Genomic DNA, 27,027 nt, shown 5'->3' with positions numbered 1-27,027 from the left:
CAATAAATGGAACAATTGATATATATAAAATGATTTTCATTATCAGATTAATGCCATTCATTCTCAGAAGAATTGTAATGGACTTTTCTGTGGTAATTCAATAAATTCTTGAAACTACGACTTTTTAATCTAAGGCAAAGTTATTTGTTAACTCTTAAGTATTCATGCTGGAAAAAAAGGTATATCCCATAAATCATAGCAATTTATGTACCATTACCAGTTCAATGGGTCAATGCAAGTGATAGCTGGTCAAAATATTTTCATATTTTCAGTTTTACTAGAACATTCACAAATTAAATAACAATTCTATATAGATATTCTCTCCTTAGTTAGAAGAAATTATTGTTTGTGACAAAAAGAAGCATAAAACCAATCATCAACAATAGGCCAAATACTGAAAAAAGCCATCAGAAAGAGTAAGTTTTAAAAGTTACTTACACCTGTCGGTCCCTGTACATCTTGTTAACTTTCTCCCATTCAGAATTAAGTTGAGTCAGCTTTTCTTGTATATTTAGTGCTTCCTTTGGTGTAACATTTTTCAAAGCCGATGTCTTCTTGTTGTTAATAATTTCTACATGACCTTGCAGTCTCCCCAGGCTATCCTTAATGCTCTGTAATAGGAAGATTTTAAAAAATAGAAACAAAACATTGTTTTTATAAATAAAAAGTAATTGTTCATAAAAAAGAGAGATTGGTACAAAATGCTAATTAAACCATAACATTAATAATAGGAGTAATTTTGCAATAGCCTGGTATAATAATTGAATGCCCATCCTTTCTTTGAAGACTGAATGAAATAGATCTGAGGAAGTTGATGGCTGGAGGGGAAACAAAGTGCTATTTGCTCAAAAGTTCTGCATGTCAGTATTTACATTTCCTGACCTGACAAAATCGCTTGTAATTTTTTAACTAATTAAAGTTATTACACTGTATTTACTATTTTGTAAAATATAAAGTCCTTGAAGTCCTTACGTAAATGCAAAGGCAATACATTGAAATAATTTCATACAAAACCACCCTGCAAAAAGAAAGAAAAAATACTCTGGGTTCCCTGAGTTCCTAGAGCTCTAGCACTATAATATGCTATTTGTTGGGGGGGCAGGGGAAAGTACATTCCATAACATCCCCCATATGAATAATAATTTGAATTTTTAGGTCTTGAGAAACGTGACTTACATTAAGCAGACTAAATGAATATTTATAAATCAAAAGGGAATGGTAGATGTCTTGTCTCTGGGATGAGTCACAATAAGGAACATGTTTCCTCCTTGTCAGCAATCTATCATGTGGAGGGAAAGCTGGCTGAGTCTGTGTCATTACTCAACAAATCTCATTTGACTTTCCCAGAAAATGTCTCACACTCTGTGCTCCTTACTCAGGTCTACTTAAGTCTTTGTTTTACACCCTCAGGGCATGGATAATTCAGATATTCAATGTTACTAATCTGAATGCAAGAAATATCAGATGATAAAAACATAAAATGCCTCTAAATAGTCCAAGATATATCCCACTGATATAAAGGAGTTAGCATTTGCACAAAACCTCATCCCTGACTAAAAAATTGCACATTTAAAGAACAGGAGAAACTTTAATTGAAATGTTATAAGGTGCCAGGACATACTTAAGCACCTGAGTGAAGTGGCTTTTCTTTTCAGTAGGCCTGAATATCAGCTCATCTGAGCCACACAGGAAGGCACTTCTTGAGTTCCACGTGTTTAAGTAACCAAGTGAAGATTAATATATGTGCCTATGTATATTTACATTTTAGGTTTTTTCAACCAAGTAGACCAATTTTCTAAATATTAAAAATAGATGAAATGTATCTAAGCACTTCAGAATTGGTAAGTGATATATCTCTTATGTTTAAAATTAGTGGTCTATGAAAAAGGTATCAAATTTCTAAGTCAGAATTTTGCTTTTTTTTAAAGCAGATCTTCTACAGAAAGAACAAGATAATACAGCTGATGTTCTGTAAAGGAGTATAAGAATGTCCATGAGAGAAAAAAATAAATAAAAGAGAAATCATGTATATATATACATGTACAAATATACTTATGTATCTCAAACAAATTCCCCATCTATCTTTCATGTTGAAGAGAATGATCTGCAAGCAGTTATCAACAATGCCTTGGGAGATTTTGTAACGTGGTTAACAGAAGCAAACAGAGCTAATTTTTAGAAAAAAAGGAAAACAGAAGATCATTAGGAGCTAAAGTGACAGTAGCCTTTAGGGACTTATCCATCTCACTGCTCTTAAAAGAGAAATTCGAGTGCTAGAGACTCAAGCCTCAGTTCATTTTCACTACCTGGAATTTGTCTTTATCTGCCAGAGAAAGACAACTTCCTGTAAAAATTCAGTTCCTTGGCTATTTGTGTACAAATCTGTCACCAAGCACAGTGTTACTGACAGATCTATTTGGAGAGTGCATGTGAGCACACTCAGTTCTAAATGATGGGTAATTGGGTTCTATTGAGCTACAGCAGAAAAATCACTCTGAATTTCATATTACGTGATTATTCTTGATAAAAATCACTTAGTACACATCAAATATGTATTCCACTGTGTGAGATTAAAAAAAAAAAAATTATTCTGAAATTTTGTAGAATGATAATTTATAATTATATGTATAGCAGATTTTTTACAATATTTCATGCTTTTTCTACTAACATGAAATCCAATAACAGCACAGTTGTTGGTAAGCATGAATGGCTGGAAAAATTCCACAAATTAATTACAGTTTAAAAAACTGTATAGAATTATGAGTTACAATATCTAGTATGGGTATGACTGGCTTCATAAACCATTTTGAAAGGGGATTCTTGCTGCCAGAATTCTGGATGTGTCATGTGTCCAATGAATTCCTATATTCTGAAATACGACACAGTAGAAAAAAGTGCAAAAAACCTGCTCTATCTGTCAGTAGATGAAGGATTACCAAAGGAAAAAAGAAGAGAAAAGATGAATCAGAGCATTAAAATATCTACATTTAAAAAACAACAGGGAAACCAACCCAATTTTCAATGAACTAAATAAAATGCATATGGGAAATACAGAAGAAGATGAACTAGAAGCAGAATTGTTAGAGAAATTATGCATTATATATATTTATCTTACATATATAAGAAATCTCTTCCTCAGAGCCAGATGGCTTTCCATATTAAAACTATGACATCATTAAAAAATATGATAGCAAAGTGTATAATCATATTCTACAATAAGATGTTCCTGACAAAATTAAGAATATTTTAAAAAAATAATAAAAAGAGGTTCTAAAATCTACAGGCCCTACTGCAGGTCTCCCATAAAATTATATAATGCAAGCAACCTCAGGGAATAAGTTTTAAATTCAAAGTTAATAGAATTAAGTAATGAATAGGTATAACTCTGCCATGTCTATGACAACGATCCTTAAAAATTCTACTAACAAAATTTTCTTAAATTCCAGGTATCCTCTTTCATTTTAGTACACTTCTCTTGTGTGCTAGCAAAGATAAATATGGGTTAGTTTTATTCTCTGGTTAATCAGGATATTTGTTCGAGTGTATACATTTCCCACTAAATAATCTGGAGCTTGAACTAGTCAAGTAGCTTGCATGAGATGATAATCATTACACAGGAAAACTTTGTCTTAGTAGGAACAATATAACCATATTAAGTAGAATATATGCAAATTTTTACAGTGATTTAACATTTAGGAAACATTTGAAACATCAGTTGCAAGGAAGGATAATTTACTAAAATCTGAGAGCATTTTAACTCTACATTTTTTTTAATGAAATTGAATCCATTGTAATCCAAATCAATTCTACACAGGTAGCTCAAAGATTGTGAACTCCATCAATATGAACATCATCAGCAGCAAACAGAAATAATGTGTGTGCTTATAACAACAGTTGTCCTGTTGTGAGAGCATATCAGGCAAACTTTACTAATCCATCAATCTGTGAACCACAGTTTTCTGTACAATCAACTCAAGTTTCATCTTTGACAGAACTGTAATATTTAAATTGTCAGTAAAGTACTGTCAGCACAGTGATATAGAAAAGCTGAGGTACTGTATGTCATAATACTTGAAAGAGCTTGTAAATGGGATGATGAAAACATTGCAATGCTCACTTTATGAGATAAAGTGACAAGACTTGGTTTCTCTATCTGACTTTTCCACTCCTTAAAGCTTAAAATGAAGAGCAAAACATTCCTATGAGCTGGTTTCAGCAGATACAATAAATGTGCTCATTAAAGTATTACAGTTTAGTAAATGTTAAAAGCTACCAGATTTTTGCTACAAAAACTCATATTTTACTATTTAACATGTCTTTGATATAAAAAGTCTGTGCTATGACAATTGATATTAGCAATTTCTTACTTGTGTTCAATATTTATCTTATTTGATTATGAGCAATCATGTTTAAGTCTTACTAAACATATTTACTCTGGAGGAAATTTTCAAAGCTGTTACCACTGATTCTTGTAAATAAACCTATTTTTCCTTTCACAGATTAATTAAAATGGATTCTTTCTGAATGGGAGTGAAAAAAAAAAAATCAAAAGCTCAGTTTTAAAACACAGAGCTATTCATGACAGTTCTGTAATTTGATTCATGCAAATCTGTCAGAGAAAAAAAATCAACGACAATTTAATTTCAAACCTTTTCCAACCAGCTGCTGAACAATTTATGCACTACTTTTCTATTTTTACTGCAGGATAATGACAATGATGGATGCTTTTCCTTGGAAATAAATATTCATTAAGCAGGCTCAGATCAAACCTATATCCTTCCAAAAGCCCACGAATGTGCAAGACCCATTTGCCTCTTCTAAGAGATTTATTTTGGAGGAAGATGGAACTGTGCCCACAAATGCATCTCATAACAATTTAATAGTTCAGTTAAATTAAACCTATGGTAGTACTTACTTGTAACCTCAGTAATCAATATTATTAAAGTTGGTGTCAACTCCAATAATACCAAATGTATGTGGGTGAACAACAGATTACTTACAGATATAAATCAGATGAAGATAGCCCCAATGTAAAGCATGAGAAGAACTAAGGAACTAAGAACTAAAGGAAGTAATTTCCCAGTTAACTTCCTGAGGTTTCTCCATCCTCTATTTCTCCATCCAATCTATTAGTGAACAGAAGTTCATCAACAAGGATCAAGTAGGTGCTCATTAGCCATGATTTACATAGTATATTACTTGTTTTTTGTTGTTTTTTGTTGTTTGTTTGCTTTTTGTGCTGAAGAGATTGTTTAAAATGAAGAATGACAATTAGATTGGCATGTTTTGTGCTTCAATACTCACACTGACTTTAAGTTACTGATATTAAATCAGAAGTGGTATAAGAAACAGCCTGCTGGTATTTGACATCTATTGATCGACATCCTATTACCAGTTCTGTGCTTCCTTTGATCCAACACTCCAGTTATGCTTCACTATCCAACTCTACTCCCTTGCTAGGAAACTGAAAACATCCTAATTTTCACAAGTTAGTCAGAATATTTGTGTGTGTGCACATGTGTCTGTGCACACAAATGCCTAAAATCTATATCTATGAATGTATAAGAATTATAAACAGATGTGATTTTACGGAAGCTACCAGCAGCATATGGATGTGGTTTTGTTACATATCCTCTGACGTGGAAAGAGATAAATGAGCTCCCACAGAGGAAAATTCAAAGCATATAGCCAGAGCCACTGCCCTGATTCTCCCTCTAAGCTTCTTTCTTGTAGCTGACTGTAGGCAAATTCCAGCCTCTTTAGGCTAATATTTACTTCTTTAAAAAAAAAAAAATCCTTTTCCTAAATAATCACAGAAAAATGGAAATACAGTCTTCTCTTCATGCTGGATGACAATTTGGACTTGCTGTAATTATATACAGCACTTGAGCACAATTTTTTACAAGGCTTTCCTCACACAAACATTATTCTGCAAAAGCTGATAACTCATTCATCTACTTAGGCTTACAACTTTAATCTCATTCTCTTCTTATGTCAATTCTGTGTTTAAAAAATTCCACCAGTTTCAAAGGAATTCAGTGTTGCAAGCATTGAAAAAACCAGACAGTAATATTTCAAGCATTGAAGAAACCACACAGTAATATTTAAAGTCATACTAACAATACTGTTTTTGCTTTTTCTTAACTACATTATCTACTTATTGGATAATATTCTCTGTTTTGCTTACTAAACGGAAATAACTACATGGAGTACAGACACAATAAGACCTCAAGGTTTTTTGGTCTAACATGGTATGCAACAGCTAAATTTTACTTGGTTTTGTTCCTGTGCAAATAGGAATAGTTTTAGAAATCATACACTAAAAGCAAACAGGCAAGATTGGGTGTTGACAGGGTTACTTAGTAATTACTTACATTTACCAATCACAGAATCACAAAATCACTTCACCACTAGGAGATGAGCTCAGTTGGTCAGAGCATGGTGCTAGTAACACCAAGATTGTGGGTTCAGTCCCTGCATGGGCCATTCGCTTCAGAGTTGGACTTCATGACCCTTGTGGCTCCCTTTCAACTCAGAACATTCTGTGATTTAGATTGGAAAGGCTCTAAATCAAGTCCAGCCATTAAACCAGAACTTTCAAGTCCATCACTGAACCATGTCCCCAAGTGCTATATCTACATATCTCCTAAACACCTCTAGGGATGGCAACTCATCCACTTCCCTGTCAGCCTGTTCCAGTGCTCAAAAAAAATTTCAGTGAAGAATTGTTTTTCCATTAGTCACATGCAAACAAACCTTTAACCACAAATTCTATCTTTAAATACACCATGCCTCTCCATCCTTTCTCTCCCATTCAAGGACTTAATACGCAGATACTGTAACGCTCTTGCCCTCCAAATACAGGTTAAACAGGCAAAAATAAATGAACACTTCAGAGTTTTTCATGTTTTACCCCAATGGGCCCCCAAATACAAACATCCATATATGCACACATCACAGAGATGGGCTTAGAACTTGTAAAACAGATGTCTCAAAGTGAGCACAGGCTATCAAAATACAGAAGACCCAAAATGATGCAATCCAATCATTGCTAAGAAAATCTTTCCATCTTACCTTGAGACACTCTTCTTGTTTGAAGAGGTCCTCACAGTCCTTAGCCTGCAGAACAGGAGAATTAAGGCGATCTTCCACTTCAGACAAGGCTTGCAGAAGGTGAAGGATCTCTGCCAGGTACGTAGAAGGCACATGAGTGGTTTCCACAGTCCTAGTTTCAGTCATCACAAAAGTTGTATCTTCACGAACTGTTTGCTAGTACAGATATACAACAGAATGCTTCCTTTAGTTTCTTAACACCAGACAAAATTACAATAATGCATTTCCAGTCCACAACCCAGAAACAAAAAAATCAAAAGTAACTTCCAAGGACAAATGCAGGAAATATCTGAGGTTTCTGACAGAGATAACTCATGTTCCTTGTGTGTTTGAAATGGTAGGTACTGAAATTAATCCATGCAAGAGTGTGCAAGCTTTTCTTCTACTCTCCAAAGAAATGCAGAGAGGAAATGCAAGAGTATTCTGAGATTATGGTGTTACTGAGATTTTAGTGCTTGCCCTTTAATTTATATCACCACACCTCTTAAAAATCTGTCCTTCATTAAGAAATTTCATGCATGCCAAGTCTAAAATAATAAATAATTTCAATGTATCAAGTAAAATAATGACTTGTATAATAGACAGAATTCGTTAAATAAAATGCAACATATAGCAAATATGCCAACTCTACACTTCCAACTGTATTAAAAATTTGTTCTTTAATCTAGCAAGTATAATTTGGAAGTTTCTGATTTTTAATGCATTCTTAAAAGAAAATTCAGCAACACACCTCTTAATGAAGTCAGGATTTCTTCTAATTTTTTTTTTTAATATGGAAAAATATGAAAAAGACACCCTATTCTGGAAGCACATGCATACACCAAATGTAAAGACATCCCAGAATGTTTGGGTTCCAAGAAAACACTTAATTAGTTGATGGCATTTGAAAGCATACTGACATATAAGGTGACAAAAAAGTGGCTGCTTATAAAAATTCTCTGTATTTCCCATTTGATTTGTAAAAGAATCATAGATAAAAATGTAATACCAAAAGTGTTCTTTGGAGTAGGGAGATCTCTGATTGTTCCTTTTCACTAAACTTCAAATACTAAATCACCTGCATGCCCATTAAAAAAGGGATAGTTTAAGATATCAATTATTTGTGGTTTCACAAGCATAAATTTGTTCATGGATTCCTATTGTGGAACCAAGATCCTTTGTGTTTGATGTCTGTCTTCTCAAAAATATAAACTTTAATTACTGTCAATCTCAAAGAAGTGTACAAGTATTTGTTGGTAAATGTTCAAAAATTCTGTTATTTATATTTGGAGCCATTTATGTAAAAGACAATTGATCAATGGTCCTGAAGAAAACAATATTATTTAGCTACTCATTATGCAAAAGAAAACAAATATAAGCACACTCTACCTCAGCAAGGTGTCTCATTTTAATTCAGGACATATTTCTTTCTTCAGTTACTGAGCTGAGTCATCTGGTTCTTCAATTTTCTTTAGAGTCTTAAAATATGCATATACACACTCTAGAAGATGTATGCATATCACATATAAAGCCCATAAAGTTATCTGTAGACTTGTGTTACTCTGTTGCATTTCTTATGCAAATTTAATTGCTTTGCTTACACTTTTCTCACTAAATGACTTTCTCAGTACATCTGCTAACACTGAAACCTCTCTAATTACCATATCACTGCTATAATTTTTATTATTTAAAATAAGTTGCTTTGAAAAAATTGTGCTTGCCCCTCATATGTTTCATGAATCACAGGCCCTGCAAAAATAACAGTTTACTCCAGTAAACCTAAAGAAAGAGCTGTCTCATTTGATTAGAAAATGGGAGAATCTCAACAGGCCACTGAGACCTGCATGCAGCAATATATATTTTAATTCCTCAAGACTACACTCAGACTTCTACATGCAGCAATGAACTTCAGACCCACATAAGGAATATTTTAACTATATTTGACTCAGAGGACAGAATATTTCTAGTTACAGTAATGAAAAGAGCATGCTAAGTGTGCAAGGGTTGCCACTCAAAAAAAGGTCACATGAATATGTGAAGCAGCATACAAAATACAATTTAATTCAATAATTGTATGTGATTAGCCTACTCTTTTCAACCCAAATTTGGGCCAATAAATATATACACACATATATGCACATGCATCTATTTAGATAAAATAAAATCTGTGTCTTCTCACTCTAAACTATTCCTGAACCTACAAAAAAGTCAAGTAGAAATTAGATGTGTAAGCACTTCATGGTTATCACAATTATTTATAGTGGCAAAATCAGGTACCTTTCAATCATTGTTATGAAGAAAAATGGGATGTGTGCAACCTTATATTCATTCATATATTCATATATTTACTGCCCTTACAGGAAACTTTAAATATTTCTCATAGCTGGATGATTACTTGTGTAGTTATACTGTTTATATTGTTAGTTAAACTGTAAAACACTACAATCAGAGAAATAAATAAAAAAATAAACAAACAAAAGGATAGATTTATAAAAGTAGACACCTACCAGGACATGCCCTCACACTTTGGTACATTTTTTTTTTTTTAAAAGTCACAGTGAAAATAAATTAGTTTCTGAATACTATTTTTAAAAGAAGAGTTGAAAATTTGATACTACTTTAGAAATCAAGGATTAGGTATCTTTATCTTTATTGGGGTTTTCAACAGGTCACAGGTCTTTCTTTCCTTCCATTTTTCCTTCATTTAAAGTGTCATGATACAACCCACAGCAGAAGCTGCCATCTTGCACCAAGGAACAGAGGGTAGGCAGGTGCAGAATTGACAACTTTATTGAGCAAAGAGAAGCATTTTTAGCTTGCCCCAATGTTCCCTGGAATTTCCTCATATTAGACAATAAAACAGGCAGAGTCCTTCCTTATATTCTAGACAAGCATTTTACTAGAAATGCAAAGCTGAAACTGAGTCATATCCTAACACTGTAGGGAGAAAAAAAATAACCTTACAAAAGGAGATCACAGAAGGTGGGAGCAACTACTACTAAAATAATATTAATTCAGTACAGATATGTGTAATTGATAATGCCAAAATGGCTCATCAGAACCATGGTAGGTTAAGACTTTATAAGGATTAAAAATTAATAGGAAAGTAGAAATTAAAGATAGAGATAGCCATTTAAGAATGGGTTTGGATAAGTTGAATCTGTTAAAATGGCAGAATGTATTACAGATACTTAAAAATATTTAAATTGCTATTTAAAATATATATATATGTATATGTATATATATATATAGTACAACATACATTTAAACTACAAATTAACTGTTAAGTGATTGGGAAATGCTGGGATAACTGGCCATTTGCTATATTACTATTTTTGTAGAATACAATTTTAGTGATTTTTTTTCCTTGATCATCAGTGATTTAATGATGCAAAGATTATTTTTCATCTCTATGAAAGAACAACTTATTTTGAGTAAGATTCAAAATTTCATGCAATGTTTGTTATTAAGCATTATCATGTCTCAAATAGTAAATTGAATTTTCTTCTCCATCATTACATAATTTCAATGAAGGCACACAATCCTTCCATACACATGGCTCCACTTAAACTGATTTTATTGATAGCTACCATGCCCCACCAGGTGCAACAAAACTGTAAGAAACAAATTGATTATCTGACCCTTAAAGAGAAGGCCAATAAGCAAAACCAAAACAAACGAACCAAACAAAATTACAACAAAAACTCAACAAAAAAGCACTGGAATAATGCAGGTTTTGTCAAGAAATTCACATACCTTCCCCATAGAAATACTTGTGATCATTACTGCCTACATCTAACACAGCAGTGGCATCAGAGCTAACTAGTCTTGGAGAATGCTGGAAATTTCAATTTAACAGTGGAAAATTTGTTGTTAAAGCACCTTTCACCAATCTCAGTTTTTCCATTTCCTCTCCTCTTTTTGCAGAGAGAATAATCCCAACACCACTTTTGCTGTTCAAGAGTTTACACCCAGAAAGCCTCCAACTTTCTTGTGTCACATCTTGACAACTGTCTCATTTTTTGGTCCCTTCTCATGATGACTTCACACACACATGGGAGGAGTAGAGCTGCAAAACACTCCCATCTGCATTGTTATACCTCAAAATTGCTCCTGGCTGTGCCCTGATGAGAGGTTCAAGGAAAACAAACAAATGTGCCTACTCCTAAAGTGAAATAACACTTAAGAGAGTATTCCTTGCAAAGAGATGTATATGAGTGTAAAAAAGTCAGGGACCTCTGCTGAATAAATGTGGTGTGCTACACACATGGAAAAAAATGAAGCAGACAACAGACACAGTTCTGGACAAAGGCAGTGATACCTGAGAGAGTCCAAAAAACTTGTGAACTACATGGCATCTGCCAGCCCATGTTCACCATCAATATATCAAATCAAGAATTAGACACAGAAAAGTATGATAAAATGCTATCAGAGGTCAATATTCACTTTAAAGTATATATTTATAAAAAAGCTTTTATTCACCTGTTCCTATGCCAACTGAGAGGGTGAGGTCAGCTAACATTCAGAGAAATTTATACTGCCTTCAGTGTTGCTAGCATATCTTACCTGTTAATGTGCATATAAGTAGAAAGAACAAAATTATACTGATTATTTGGAATTTTCACTATGAGGTTGGATGACTGTAGTCAATCACAAACAAGTTATTAGTACAAAAAGAAGCATCTCTTTCAAGAGAGACCTAAATCCTCGATGCAGAATTAAAAATTTATCAATTTCTTCTGTAATTTTATGAAGACAAGACCTTTAAAGACACTTGGAAACAATAAAGTATCTTTAAAATATTGAGAAAAAAACCCCAATATTTTTATGTAAGAACATAAATATTGTCTCATGTGCATGATTTTTTTTTCTACTCATGTTGCAGAGTGATTGCAGTCCACAAAATCCTGCATATTGCAACACTTAAACCATATAGTTTAATGCTTGTATCTGATTTCATCAGTTACTTATTTAAAAAAAGAAACTTTAAAAATATGTATTACTATTTTCAGCACTGTTCTTGGACAGAGAGTGCTTTATGCCTTCACAACTCTTCTCTGCTAAGGCTTACCTTACTCAAGAAATGCTGCTTTAACAGTTTTTCTTCTGTGATAAAATGACTCTGCTTAATCTATACATAAAATTAAATAAAGACAGCCAAAATGAAGCTATTCCTAACAATGACATTAATTAGAAAACATTTCAGAATATTTTAGATTCTAGAAGTAGCAATAGAAAATTGCAAGCTTTGATTTTGAAAACTATCCATCAATAGGCATCAACCAGCCTGAACTTAATTCTATTTAAGTTCCCTTGATAATTTGATTGAAATGCAAGAGGTTTCTCTGTAAGAAAATGTCTCTTTCCTGTATGTATAGGCTCAAATCATGGGTTATCTCCCAATACCTCAGAGAGTTCTGCTGCACTCTGATGAATGCATTATTTTCCTAGTTGGATGTGGCAGAGGGCAGGTGAAGAGAAGAAGAAAAATAGAGACAAAAGCTGTAGCAATTAATTAAAAAAAGTAAATCCAGAGTATTCATAGTTGTAACTTTGTTGTGGGGTTTTTTTTGGCTGTGTTTTTGTTTGTTTGTTTGTTTTTTGTGGTTTTTGGTTATTTTATGTAAAGTTTAAAACTATGACAAAGCGTTTTGATACTGCAGCCAATCCTTTGTGGTCCTCACACCCTCATGCCTTTGGAGCCCTCCCAGATGTCAAATACACTTGGTCAAGTAGGAAATTGAACACCACCTCTTTCTCACTTGCTGAACAATGCTTTTGTTTAATTCTGGCTTAGATAATTGATTCTAGATAGGAACTCTCCTCAAACTGAGGTACAGCTACACATTGCATCTAAAAGCAGCTTATTTGAAAACTTACCCAGCTCTCCTTACTAAAGACCTGCCAACTTGCACAGAAATAAGGGACTAAGATGATTCAGAAATTCCAGCAGTTCTGCTGTTAATTTTTAACCTGGTAACTTCCACTGGTACCTACTTGCTAAGCCAAGAGAAAAATAAATTAATTTCAACTATGATGAGACTGGGGCAGAAGACTCTCATATAATTCAGTATAAGTGATATAAGTAATTTTTTTCAAAAAACAAAAGAAGAAAAAATAGAGTAGTCTGTATCTTATAGCACATCCTCAATATAACCGTGTCCTGAACAAAAAGAAAATAGAGTAACATTATGGCATTATTGACTGATTGGAACTACTGGGATATAGAAAATGTCTCTTGTTCTAAATAAATTATCCATAAATACTAATTCCTTCTGATAATGATGGCATATCTCAATATTATTAAATGTAGCGGAGCAAAGCTGACAAAGAAATCTGCGTCTGTCGCGTAACTTTAAACAGAAATTTGTAATTTTTGTAACAGTTTATATCATAAGTATTTACCAAGCACTGCTCAGACCAGGCACACCCAGTAGGATTTTGGGGGGAGATAGCACCAATGAGCCAAGACAGATAGGCATTATCAGTATTAGAAATCACAAAATAAGCAAATGCTTACATTATATTTTGAAAAGAGAAAAATCAGAACACTTCAAAATCTACATCCTAGACTGATTTTCAACAAGTATTTTAAAATGTTGTTTAGTATTTTATAAGGGTTTAACTGGAAAATACTTTTGCAATTGATTTATATGTGTTACCTTCCAGTAGACAAAACATACTTAAAAGTTTTTATATGCTAATTATAAAATACATAAATTCAGAGAAGTTAGCCAGTTCTTGGATTGATCTTGAATTTTTCACACCAAAAAGACATACAGACATTATACATGTCATACTTCAGTAAATGTCTACTTCAGAGTTCAGAAAATTAAACTTGTACACAGTAGTATATCCCTGTAGCTGTAATGTCCACTTGGACTTTGTTAAACCAGTATCATAAACTCACCCACACAGAAGGAAATATAATTCCAAAAGAATAAAAGGAATTTCAAATTATTTTTCCTCAAAATAGAATTTCACAATCAGGTTTCTTGGACAGTGATAAGCTATTGAAGTGACACAGTGATAATAGTGGCAGAACAAGTATCACACAATTTGCTGGAAGCCAGCCTATTAATGAACAGATTTTGGTCAATGCCAACCTATTTAATGGCTGGTTTATTAGGACTACAGAAGTGCCAATCTGAGATAGCATTTATGCCACCTAAGGGCACGAAGCTTTAGGGCTGTCTTGAGTATGTGTGTGTAACTGCTGAGCGATCACCAAGAACCAATTAATGATAAAGTTCAGATATGTTAGAATACAGACTACTGATATCTGAATTGACTAGACCATTTTGGAATTGAATGCTGATTTGTGATGCTAATTTTCCAGATATTTATGCCAGCTACATCTGTTAGATAATTTCAATGTAATTTAGGAAATAAAGTAAAAAACAATTGAAGTGCCACATCCGTAGTGAATGCAAACAGCTTCAAAGAGCAAAGTCCAAAACCCTAAAATTTTACACCTTCCAGAAATGTTAAAAAGTGTTACCTATGTCACTTAGGCTGATTTTTTTTATTTCAGGAAAAATATTTGTTTCTTTAAATGATGTGAACAAAATTGTTGTCCATCCAGCAGTTCTGAAAGCTAATTAAATATACTCAAATAGAAAATTCAGCATTCACACTGTACATCTACAAATTTTCTTCCTTCCCTAGCTTTGTGTGTATACTCAGATACATCCATGAAAAACAACAACAAAAACAACAAACATCAACAAAAAAACCCCAGCAAAACAAAAAAAGAGAAAAAACCAAAAAAAAACCCTAAAAAAATCCTAACCAAAACAAAACAAACCCTCCAGCCATGAGTGATGTTGACATTCTGAATTGTAGATAAGAGATGAACATCATCTCTTCAAAAAATACTGTCACTTAGGCCCAGATCACTCTGCAGGAGGTATTTTCCCCTATTATTTAATGCAGTAATAGTGCCAAGTAATTATTGACACCAAAATCCACAGCATGTAATTTATTACACTAATAAATCATAATATACTATAGCAGAGAAAATAAGATGGTAATTAGCTGCCTTGTTTTCCAAATAACTGGGTAATTATAAAGAAGAAAATATTATAGTTGCATAATGCTCAGTTTGGTCTGAAAGCAGGGACCACTGGGTTCTGTGTTGTACATGATTTTTTAACCAAAGGCTTGGTCTTTTTTCCATCTCAACTATTCTGTGAGGAGTGAGAAAAGCCTGTGGCATGGCTAAGACCACAATTGTATAACTATATAATTTAAAGACAAATTTCTTACCCTGCTTTACTCCATGTTGCAACAAGAGTTTTCACTCCTATGTGACAAGGTAAAGATATCAAGTTTCAGTTTTAAACTTGAGAATGCAATTTAGATCACTTAAGTTTATAACATATAATGAAAAATGGCCAAGAAAAATCTTTTTTGTGAAGTTTTGTCACTCACAATATGGGATTTTTTAACTGAATTGTACAGGAAAAATGCTATAGCTTGGCAATGATGAGAGTGAATATTGTACAGAATTAAAAAGGAACTATGAGGGAAGAAAAATATTCTTTAGAAAAACTCAAAATAGCACAGTAAACTTGTCCTCTTATACAAAAAAGGGTATGGATTGTCATCACTTAAATTACTGCAACACTGCATGTATTCATTTTAGACAGAAAAGATAAAGTGCATTGTAAAATGCATCTATAAAGTTAGCTCTTCTTGAGCTATATCAAATACAATATCCATCTTCAGGTGATATTGTCCCATTTTTCCCATAACCTTATCTTAAATCAGACAGAAAATTAAAGGATTTCAAATACACTTAAACTATTTGGATTTTCCTACATTTTCTAATAGGAATATCCAGGTTGATGGATACTGGAAAAATAGGTGTAAACATTCACCTGTGATTCTCTTCCCAAAGTTCCTTATTCATCCTCATCCCGCTTTTTGCAGACCACAGTCCAAAAAAATCTTTAGCTATGCTGTGTAAAGCTATTTGTTTCAAAAAGATGCCACTGCCAATGTCAGAAATGTTAAATGGTGTCACAGAATCACCTCTGTCCCATTCTTAAGAGACTCAAAGTGCACAGGTGAATTGGATACTAATCCATCACTGTACAGTTCTTCTGTCCAGCGGGTGTTTTCCTGCTTTTTCTAATGTCTTTTCTCTCTTTTATTTCTCTCTCTTTCCACTCATTCTAGAAATAATGAAGCATTAGTTTGCCCCTTCTTCTTGTCAACCATTACTTGTTTATTTAACCCAAGAAACGTTTAAGCATGGATAAGAGAAGAAAACCACTTCATTCCAGCACCAGTGTTTGTGAAAACTGGAAAACAACTGAAAACAATGGTAGCACATCACCATTGAAGTATCCATGTTATTTTGATGCAGACAGACAATCAGGACACTGAGTCCTGTGTTTATCTAACTGTGATATATTTATTTAAATTAATGTTTGATATATAGTTTAGAAAATATCTTGATATATATATATATATACACATAAATATTTTAATGGTAAACAGAAATGTTTAAATTTTATTAAACTAACTAAATAGAGCTGCACAGGGAAATATTAACTGAAGATTGCAATATGCTCTTAAAGACTGAAAGTAAACAATGTCTTGAATTTCAAATGTAAATTTGAGCAGTTCTTAATCTGGTTCCAGGAGCTGATCACATATTCTCTCACCTGAAATGATTATCCAGATAGGAGACAGGCATTTTGAATTTCTGAATGCTTTACAGGATCTTAAAGAGAATACTGACTTTTATTTGGAAAAATGAAGTATTAAGGGTATTTTATCCATGGTGCAGGTAACTATCAAACTTCTCAAACTAAATGACTTACCTTATAAAAATATATACAAGTTATAACTATATTCCTTATTCATTCTTGGTCATAACAGTCTAATTGGTATGAAAAAGACAGTTTCTCCTGTTGTTTATCATTTGATCAGTTCTGTATGGCCAAAATCCAGGCCCAAATATTTCAGGAGTAAAATGATCATAAATTTCAATAGAATGTTTGTGTGTGTCACCAATAAAATTACTGAAATTGGTAAGCCTATTTTTTTGCTTGTATATACAATAGTAGACACATAATTTTGACAGATTTCAAGAGCTTCTCTTGTCCTAAAGATACTCTGTCTTACGATTTCCAGCATGTACAGCTCAGCCAAGAGAGGAAAGTTGAAAGACCACCATGTAAAATAACAGAGAGAGAATGTTGAGCATCTTGATAAAATATGGTAATAGGATGTATGTGAAATAAGAATTTACAGTCTAGGCTCTGCACCTGTGTTCATCTAGAAAATGTTCTCTAAGGATAAAGGCTTTCAGCACTCTACACCCAGAGCAATTTCAGTCAGCTCAGGAAAATCTAAGCTGAGCCATGACACAAATATGTTCATAGACTGTTGAAATGACAACATTTGGGAAAAAAAACATTTGGGAAAAAAAAAATTTAGAAAACAGAGAGTAGAATAATTTGATTAAACTTTATCAACATATTGATAAATTATTTTGATCCTTACTTGAATGAAACATTCCAAATCTACCCTTTTCTCTGCCTGGAAGAGTAGTTAAACTGTTTCAGAAAAACAGTATAACTGAAGATTCATTTGCAGCAGGGGGATTATGAAAACTTTTCTGAAGATATTGTGTGAGTGCTAAGGCTTAATGATATTCGATTCTGCAGAGGTGCTTTAGAAATAATTGTCCCTTAACCTCTCTAATGTTCTTTTTAACTGATTTTTAAAAAAATGCATGCAATTTTAATACTCAAAAATTGCATACTGTTTTAGGATTAAACAGTAAAGGCTTGTTGTTTCAGATAGTATCTTAAACTATCATGGATTTCAGCGGGATTTAGTAGTTAATCATAATTTAAAAAATGTTATAGAGAGATATTTCACTCATTTTTATAAGTTATTCAGATTTCACCACTGGTGTTACTACCAACTTATTTTCTGCCCACTGTTTATTCTGCCACATATTAATAAAGACAACAATGTTTGAGAGAAAATCTTTTAAGACAACAAGAACTCTGCAATTTTTTTCCACTCAATGTGATTTTAGGTTGTGTGCAGTTGCATTTATGTATTCCTGTAGCATGTTTAATCTGTAAATGCAATAAATCCAATTTTTTCCTTCTAGAATGTTGTATGTTACTTGCTGAAAATTTTCACATAGAGGATCACACTATACCAAACTGATTAATATCTAAAAACAGAACATGAATGTTTGAGATGATATAAATATAATATACCCCATTCTCAAAAGTGGTGACAGGAAATTCCTTTTTATAAATATACACCAATATATATTTGTCAATTAGCTTTTGGATATTGGCTGCTATGTGTTTGTGAGACACAGGATTTAACAAGGATCCACCATTCTAGAAAGAATAAATCCTTCTAAGGTCATGGTTCCTATATCCTTCTGACAGGTCTGCCCAACAAATACTGGGGAAAAGTAAAATCCAGGGGAGCATGATAATTCTAATTTCACACTTTGATATCAAAAATATATTAGCTCCAACAAAATGTAAGAAATGCAAATCTGCCATTAAGCAACATAATTAAAGGTTCTCTTCAGTGCAGTCTTGCTATGTTTATTCGATGAAGTGTAATGAATTGCAAGATACACAGTAAAACTAAACCCTCACTGATTTATAACAACTTTCAGTTGCTAAATAACTATTATGGAATACATCATAAATTATAAATAAATGCAGCATTTTTCTATTTCTTTTGCTTTAAAGAAAAAATCAATTTTGTATTTTTATTGTATGGCTTTATTCAGTTGTTGGTTAACATAGAAAATCTCTGTGGAAGTTATTTTTGATGGTATATGCATGTGTTCAAGTGAATAGTTTGAATTTTCATTTTTCTTTTGTATTTTAAAGTCTTGCACAAACAATTAATGCATCCTCACAACATCCCTGTGAGGTAGGTACTTAAGCTGTTCAAGAAAAAGAAAAAAAACCTTGAGAAATTCCCTCTGTTTCACTAATTCAGCAAAGTCAAAACAGTAACAACAGCAAGGCCATTGCACTTCTCACTCTGATTTGGGTCATGAAGATACACTGCCTCTCTCATGTCTCAGTAGCTTCTGTATAAATTCTAAAATATTTCATATGAATATCACCTTAGTCATTGTCAACAGAGCGAGATATTTCTCATGGGAAATGAGAAGGATACAGTAATTGTCCTGTGTACATGTAAATTTCGTTGAATCATCTCATCCCCTAGATAAATAGTAAGAAATAGACTTCTTGCATGAAATATTTAATATTTAAAAATGTAACCTTTCAAGGTTATAAATACAGTATATAATTATATATTTTAAGAATAAAAATGTATGTAATGGTTACATGAATTAAAAACATTTGTGAGTGTATTCATCTGAGCAATTCAAAAACATGCTGATGCACATCTACCTTATATATTTGAAAGAAAAATATGCTAAAATAAAGTTTATTGATCTGCTAGTAAAATTTTATAATGGGTATATTCATCCCCTGTCATGGTAGGTGGTGGGTGACATAAAAAGCACAGCAACAGCAGAATGTTTTTATATAAATTGCATGCACAATCTGATTTCTTACTTGATTATCAAAGGAACAAATATATTCATGAAAAAAAGCCAACTCATTTACAAGACAAAGTGACTCTCGCTCTAGCTCCATGTCAATATAAACAATTTGCAACTGATTACATTCATCAAGTTTAATATAAACCATAGTAATCTGAATAGTGTAATCAGATGGAACAAGATTTAATAACATACAAACCAAAGTTAATGTTTCTCTGATTGCTTCCATTAACTGCATAACTATCCAAAGTATTAGTTTTACATATACATTATGTAACTTAGTATTAGAAAAGTTAAAAATACACAATATAGTACATTATATAGAGGACTATATTTATCAAAAGTTTATACATATTGATGGTTTTTGAAATTTTTTTCCTTCTTAAAACATAGTTTACCGTATATCAATTAAAAAAGAGCACTTCACATATTTAAATTATCATTATCCTATCAGTATGTTCTCTCTGCAATCTAGGTGCATTTAAAAATAAATAAATAAAGTTGTATTTTGACAAAACACTCTTATACCACTAGCACTTTAAGATTACAGAGAGCACATAAAGCAACAACTTCCTTAAAAGCAAATCTTATCTTTCTTCATATAAAATCAAAAACCCAGAAGACAATGTGCAGAGTAGTAGGAATGGCAAGAAAAAACTCATTTAAGTGCAAAAGCAACCTCTGGTAAACTTCAAAATGGGTAACACTCAATACATATCTTGTTTGTAAAGCTGGAATATTGACAGTTTATTTCCCTTTTATTTACCCAGTTATTGCAGCATGTATAAACCAGTAAGAATAATTGTATTTTATATGCAACTAAACAACTCAAATTCAGAAGACATGAAGATGGTTTGTAAAATTATGTTTTCATCCTGTCGAATTTAAAGTTACATTTTCTTACAAAAACTTGTTTGAGAGTTCAAGCAGAACTTTGAAGAAGAGGATATGTGTATATAGAGTCATAAAAATTTTCCAATCACTTCCTAAAGTGAGTATAACATGTTATGGACAAATAAAAAAACCAATTAAAATTGGCATGGGATGGGTAGTTTGGAAAAGACAACTTTTGTGTTTTTCATGTTCAGTGAAAAAAATAGATGCATGGCAAACTAACATTTTTAAACTGATAAACATTATGGAAAAATAATGAGGCAACAGAAATAAACACAAATTTTTCATTGCTGAGTTTTTTGTAAATGACTGATTTAACTTAAGGGCAATTTTAAGACCAAAGCAGATCACTATTGTATCAGAGTATATAAAGCTTCCCCCAGTTGCACACAATAGGGCTTTGCTTATTAAGGTCTGGAGAGTTGACACTGACCCTGATGCTCTCATTGTTAGTAGGATGCTGTTAGTAGTAGCAGTTGCAAACATATGGGTTTGCCAGTAACAACTCACAATTTGTGCATAGTTGAGTCTTCGAAACTGAGCAAATTTGCTCTCAAAATCTTGCCAGCGCTTGCTGAGCTGTATCAGGGTTGGCTCCACTGCTTTTGCAGCCCCATCCTTAGACAGGCGTTCAGCCTGCCTGTGCACCGCATTCAGATCTTCCTTCTTCTTCTCCAATTCTCCACCAATCTCCTAGTGAGCAAAACCAATACAGGGCCCAGGACAGTTAGCTAACTAGATCAATCAACTTAAAATTAGCAAAATACTTCCGTCAGAAAATCCATTTCCATTTTATTGCCACAAGTAAAATTTACAGCTTATTTTCATATTATTCATATCTTATTTTACATTTAAACAAAACAAAAATAACTGAAATTGAAGAAGCTTCTTGGGATGGGCTGTAGAGATCCTAAGAGCTGCTACACTCTGAAACTGCTAGCAGAGGCCAACAGTTCCCATGTTCAGATTCTTGCTAGTACACTGGGATGGGCAACAGGAGAAATTACTTTCTCAGTAAGGGTCAGCATTTTCAGGAAAAATAGTTTTTGAACAGCTTACAAATATAGTATTAGGGTCTTTAATGTACTAGTTAACTCCTATTTTACTCCGTGGGAAACTCAACAGAGAATGAAGCAAAGAAAGACGATGTAAAATAAACCAGGAAAACCTTTGACAGTATGTAAATAAATCTATAGAGCTTGACAGTGACATATGAACATGTTCTGATGAAAATGAATGTGCTAACATGAGATAGAGGTCATCCATATATTGGTAAGTCATTTGTTCATCTGGAACAAAGATACATAAAATCAATTACAATTTTTACTAGAAAACATTTGATGCTTCTTAATACATTGCACACTTTCTGTATTATGACAAAACATTCTATGTAGTGTGTTTCAAATTATTTATATATCATTCTGTATAGGAAACAAATAGAAAATATAGTACAACAAAGAAATGTCACTTTGAACACAGATAATTAGAGTTTGCTTTATAATAAATAGAAATAAAGAACTGAACATATAATTTTCTGTAGCTATAAGATAGGATTTTTGCATTTGCTGTCTGTTCTACAGATAAACTATCACTCCAAAAGATCTATCATTGCCAACCCAAAACAACATTACCTTTAGCTTCTGCTCATCTTTGTGGTCTGGCAGACCGGCTAACTTTTTCTCAATGTCATCCAGCCATGTCATTAGGTCATCAGCCTGCCTCTTGTACTGATACCATTGATGAGAAATCTCTAAAGCCTTTTTTCTTCTTTGAGCTCTCAAGTCCTGTTTACAGTGCAGACATTATTAGAATATGAATTAAAGGCTTATAAAATATGAACTGGCATGTGTGCACACTGAAGGGAAAAAAGTGTACAAAGCTGCTAATTTCTTAATTAAATGTTGATATTTAAAGCAAGTATATGAGTAAGTGAACGTATTTGCATCAGTTTAAAAAAAAATTTTTTGTTTGTTTAAAAAGAGGTTACCTATTTCAGTGTTGTTCACATGTTGAATAAACCACTGAGACAGTCACCAATATTCAGAGAAGTTAAGACTCTTACATAAATGTCAATATTTTATATAAAACACTTCTGCTCAGAATACTTACTGGACAGATGGAAACACAGCCCACTTAGTATCTAGCCAAAAGTGGGACTTCTGTATTTTGTGGACTCCTGTGAATTTCTAGCCTGCATGAAAACTCGGTAGCTATTCAAATGAAAATCACTGCAATGCAGAAATGTTTGCAAAGACAGGTTTTCTTTACCGAAATTAAATACCACATACATAACAAACGTGTTTATAACTCTGCTTTAAAAAGGATTAAAACTTTTCTTTAGCAGGAAGGTATAAAATGTTTGGTTTTTTCCCTTAGAAATGTTATTGAATACACATTTGCTTTAACTGCTTAACGTCACTCATGCAGAATTCAGAAAATATTTTAATTACTATAATTTCTTATTATGAAGTAAATAAAAAAATACTGGTATATTTTATATGAAAATACTCAGATTAATTTCCCTCAACCATTCCTTTATTTTTTTTTTACTAGGCTGAATGCCTTAACTGAGTCACCCAAAGGAAAATCTATCACTATACCATAAAAAACAGCCAGGGAGGATCTGGTCAATAGCACAGTGCAATAAACACTGTTCTTGTTTCTCCAACATAAAAATTATGAATTGCTTCCATTTAGCTTGGAACAGTCAAAACCACACCTAATAGATTTCAAGCTTCTTTTAAATGTGAACAAAACAACAGTATACCCTAGACATCCTTCTCCTGAATTCACACAGACTTGCAAAATTGTAATAATTAGAATGAAATCCACAGGAAAGGAAAGAGCATGCAAAAAATAAGTAAAATAAAATGCAACGTGCCATGTTCCCCAAACCAAAGGTAACTTAATCAAAATTATCCAAAGAAAGAAAGAGTCTGCTTGCTGTTGGCATAAAAACTCTCCTGCAGTAGCCAGAGCCTATAGCTTCAGGTAGGTGACCAAGGTGACTCTCTAATTGTAAGATTCTATCTTTCATCACTTTTATTTGCCATAGAAAGATGACACTTCCAATTATATCTGTTAGCTGGTCCACATGGCCTGGAAACACACCATGTGCATTTCTAGGAAAAATATCATACAGTTTTACCTCTCGGATTGTGTCAACTCAGAATGTTCATATGCAACTTTGGGTTTCAGCCTCTCAGCTGCTATGTCTATTGGTACTACCACCTCTCCTATTCTAGAGAGGCTGGAGCCACTCTTCTAACAGGAGTGTAAGTATTTTACTGAGGGACAAACAACTTATTCATGGCCAGAAGTGTGTTATTCAACGGAGAACGTAAGTTTGCAGGACCTGATTCTAACTACGGTCTTGACTGCTGCTGAAGGAATATAAAACACACATAATAGGTTAAGAAAGGAATTATCAAAGAAATCAGTGCTGTCCAACTGGCAGTCACACAGTTGTAATGCTGAGGATAAGACAATACTTCTCCAGCTGGAGATTGAAAAATGCCTTTTGCAAGGCATCCATAGAACTGTATAAGAAAATACATCTATAGCCAAATAGGTTTAAATTACTCATCTCTAAATAGTAATGACAATTCATTTAGCAAAAAGATGCCCTGAAATGAAAAAAAACAAAGTGCTTATAACTGTAGCTCCTATACCTTGAGGGCATTATGTTTAGTCCGCAACAGCTGTTGTTTTGTCTTTATTTCCTCACGTTTTTTCTCATCTGTGACTCCCTTTTGAAGCCTGTCGCCCCTTTGCAGCAATTCTTTCACTGTGCGCTCATCCTCTTCACTCTGATTTAAAAAAAAATAACCAATATAATGTGCATTTTAATCTAATCATTACTTAAGTCCTAGTAGATACAGACTGTGCTAAAGTAATCATGTAACAGCCACTTGCAGTTGTATACTGATGATCAAGTAACTTTTATTTGCTTTCTAAAATGTAGAAATATGTAGAAGGATAAAAGAAAGACAGCATCTGCAAATCTACAGATTTTTGGTATTAGATCTTATGCAGCATCCAGGATAACAACATAAAAACAGAAGAAAAAACTTGAAATATATTTTACTTTCAAACAAAAAGAATAGATATATGTAAAATCTTCTATATCACTGTCAGTAGAGATTGAAATTGCCAGTATGCTGGCAGACCATGCAATTACTGACCATTCTGTGTATCACATTGAAAATCAGCTATTCTGAAAGGGCAAATGCTATCACTAAGCATTTTTTATGCAGAAGCCACCTACAAATCTATGAATCTTTGAAGCTGGATATGTGTCACAGCTTCTGGCAATGTCTTGAACCACTCTAAGCATTTGATGCAAAGAAAGGGGACCAAAAATGCTCAGGTAGTGGAAACTGCCCCGTCAAACTTGATTGATTTTGAATTTAGCACTACGTACATATGCTAAATTCTGCATGCAGCACATGGAGCCTAAAATTTTATTTTTCCTGAATAAAAGAAAAAACAGCCGGTTAAGATTCCTTCCAGCTCTGATATGAAACATAAACCTTTGAAGAATTCCTTAAAAGTAAAATAATATTGAGTCTTTATATTGGTTGTAAACCAATATAAATTTGATCTTGCTGAGGACTCAAGAAGAGAGGGTTCCAAAGATGAATCTCCCTTTTTGTTCAGCCAAAAAATGTCATCTCCCTGAAAATCACTCTGGAGAACACACACCACAGTTGCAATGGTAGCAAAGCACTGCAGTATTTCACTCCTCTTTTTCCTTTCCCCCCCTGCAAATATGAATAAATGATTTTATTACTTGCAATGATAAAACTTAAGTAATAAAGCTTACCACAGCCACAAAATCTATTTACATTAAATGCTATAAGCAGATTGGTTAAGAGCAAGTTGGCAAGTGGCATTTCTTTTCATGACCATTTATTTTTAGTAAATGCATTCTTTTACTATAGTGCCCATTTTGTTACATCATTCTGACTTTTCCTGGTCTATTATACTACTATAGATATTTTAACATCCATTCCTTGTTCTGTAATACTGCTGGTAGTAGTACATGGATAATATTCATGGTCTGCTTAGTGTTTTCATAAGGAAAACTGCTTTTCTGATGAATTAAAAATTAAGTTAGCACAAAAAATTTTAGTTAGTGCTAATTTGTGACTTTTGATTTTATAATATATTAGCATAGAAAAATTTTGCCTAAGTTATATCCAAAGATCCTAACACAAATATGGGTTTCTGATTTTCACTCAGATTTTTTCATCTCCCTGCTTATTTTGCTCAGACTTCCATTTCAACCAAATTACCATATCTTTATTGAAGTCCTCCTCTGTCAGATTCACTCCCTGCTGAATTTCAACCTCCAGTGGTTCAAGCATTTTTTGTATATCGAAGTCAAATTGCTCCAATTCCTTCAAAGGAATGAAGGGCTAAAATGGAGAAACACAAAGATTATTTATTTAAAGCACACGTTTCATAGTTTTATTAGAAACAGAAATGAAAAGAGATATCTGTGCTACCACCTATTTCTAAAACAATGGTAGACTTTCCATCATGTTGAAAAATATCTACAGCATATTCAAAGTACCCAAAGATACAAATAAAGATACAGATTTATGCAGAATTTCCATGTAAGTAAACCAAAGAATTTTAAGGTGAGTGAAAATTAAAAAGAAGAAAAAAACCCCATTCTCACATTTGTGTGTAAGAACAAGTCCAAATAAAGAGTATTTTTCTAAAAAAAAAAAAGAAAAAGCTTACACCAATTGATTAAATCTGGTTTGTCAGAAATTATTCATACAGACACAAGAAGTCCATTCAGACGAAAAAAACCCCTACTATTAATAATTGAGAAAATTTTAATGTTAATCTGGTTCAGTTTTGCAATCATTGTTCTCTCACATAGAATAGTAGAAGTGTTAGGTGAATGCTACAAAACAAAGGACAGAAAATCTTTGTGTTAGATGTTCCCCTAAAAGTATTTCACAACATATTGGGAAAAAAATCAACAAAACTTCAGCTTTGGTTTCAAAAAGCCTCAACAAAAATTCAGGATGAAAAAACAAAGTCAACCAAACAAAACAGACTCAATTCCTCCAAAATAAATCACAGTATAATTATGGTGCTTTAGTTTAGTATTTAGTTTTGAACTCTCCAACAGGTGCTACTTCTTAACAACAATGCGCTGCCTTTTGTCAAGCTGACATGAGTGCCTGTGAATGTATATGTACATATATTATTTGCAATATATTGTCTATTTATTAATTGCATTGCAAATTATGAACAGAAATTTTTTCTTCCTTCACAGCTTTAAAGGCAAGAAGAAGAAAGAAAATCTCTGTGGTTCTTGCATAAAATTTAGACTTAAAGGTAATTAATGCTTTTTGATGGCCTAGGAACTCTTGGATGTGCACCTGTCCTGCTAAAGACATAAGCACATTATATCCCAACTGGTTCTCTTTTACTCTTTC

The 27,027-nt window shown here is 33.0% G+C and overlaps 1 protein-coding gene across 9 annotated transcripts in view; it reads right to left on the bottom strand.

Moving 5' to 3' along the window:
• Window positions 1-27,027, bottom strand: part of DMD (dystrophin) — a 1,046,004-nt gene that overhangs the window by 569,426 nt on the left and 449,551 nt on the right. For 8 of the 9 annotated variants that reach the window (XM_077171917.1, XM_077171927.1, XM_077171925.1 and 5 more), the window contains 6 exons: window positions 25,864-25,986; window positions 24,238-24,375; window positions 22,198-22,350; window positions 21,077-21,259; window positions 7,075-7,269; window positions 439-611 (listed from right to left, as the gene is read on the bottom strand). In XM_077171917.1, the coding sequence (XP_077028032.1) occupies window positions 439-611; window positions 7,075-7,269; window positions 21,077-21,259; window positions 22,198-22,350; window positions 24,238-24,375; window positions 25,864-25,986 (965 nt within the window). The remainder of the gene's footprint in view (window positions 1-438; window positions 612-7,074; window positions 7,270-21,076; window positions 21,260-22,197; window positions 22,351-24,237; window positions 24,376-25,863; window positions 25,987-27,027) is intronic. The other variant, XM_077171952.1, reaches the window with a different exon arrangement.

This window comes from Agelaius phoeniceus, chromosome 2, assembly GCF_051311805.1.
Source record: "Agelaius phoeniceus isolate bAgePho1 chromosome 2, bAgePho1.hap1, whole genome shotgun sequence".
NCBI classification, from domain to species: domain Eukaryota; kingdom Metazoa; phylum Chordata; class Aves; order Passeriformes; family Icteridae; genus Agelaius; species Agelaius phoeniceus.
This window is presented reverse-complemented; position numbering and strand designations above follow the sequence as displayed.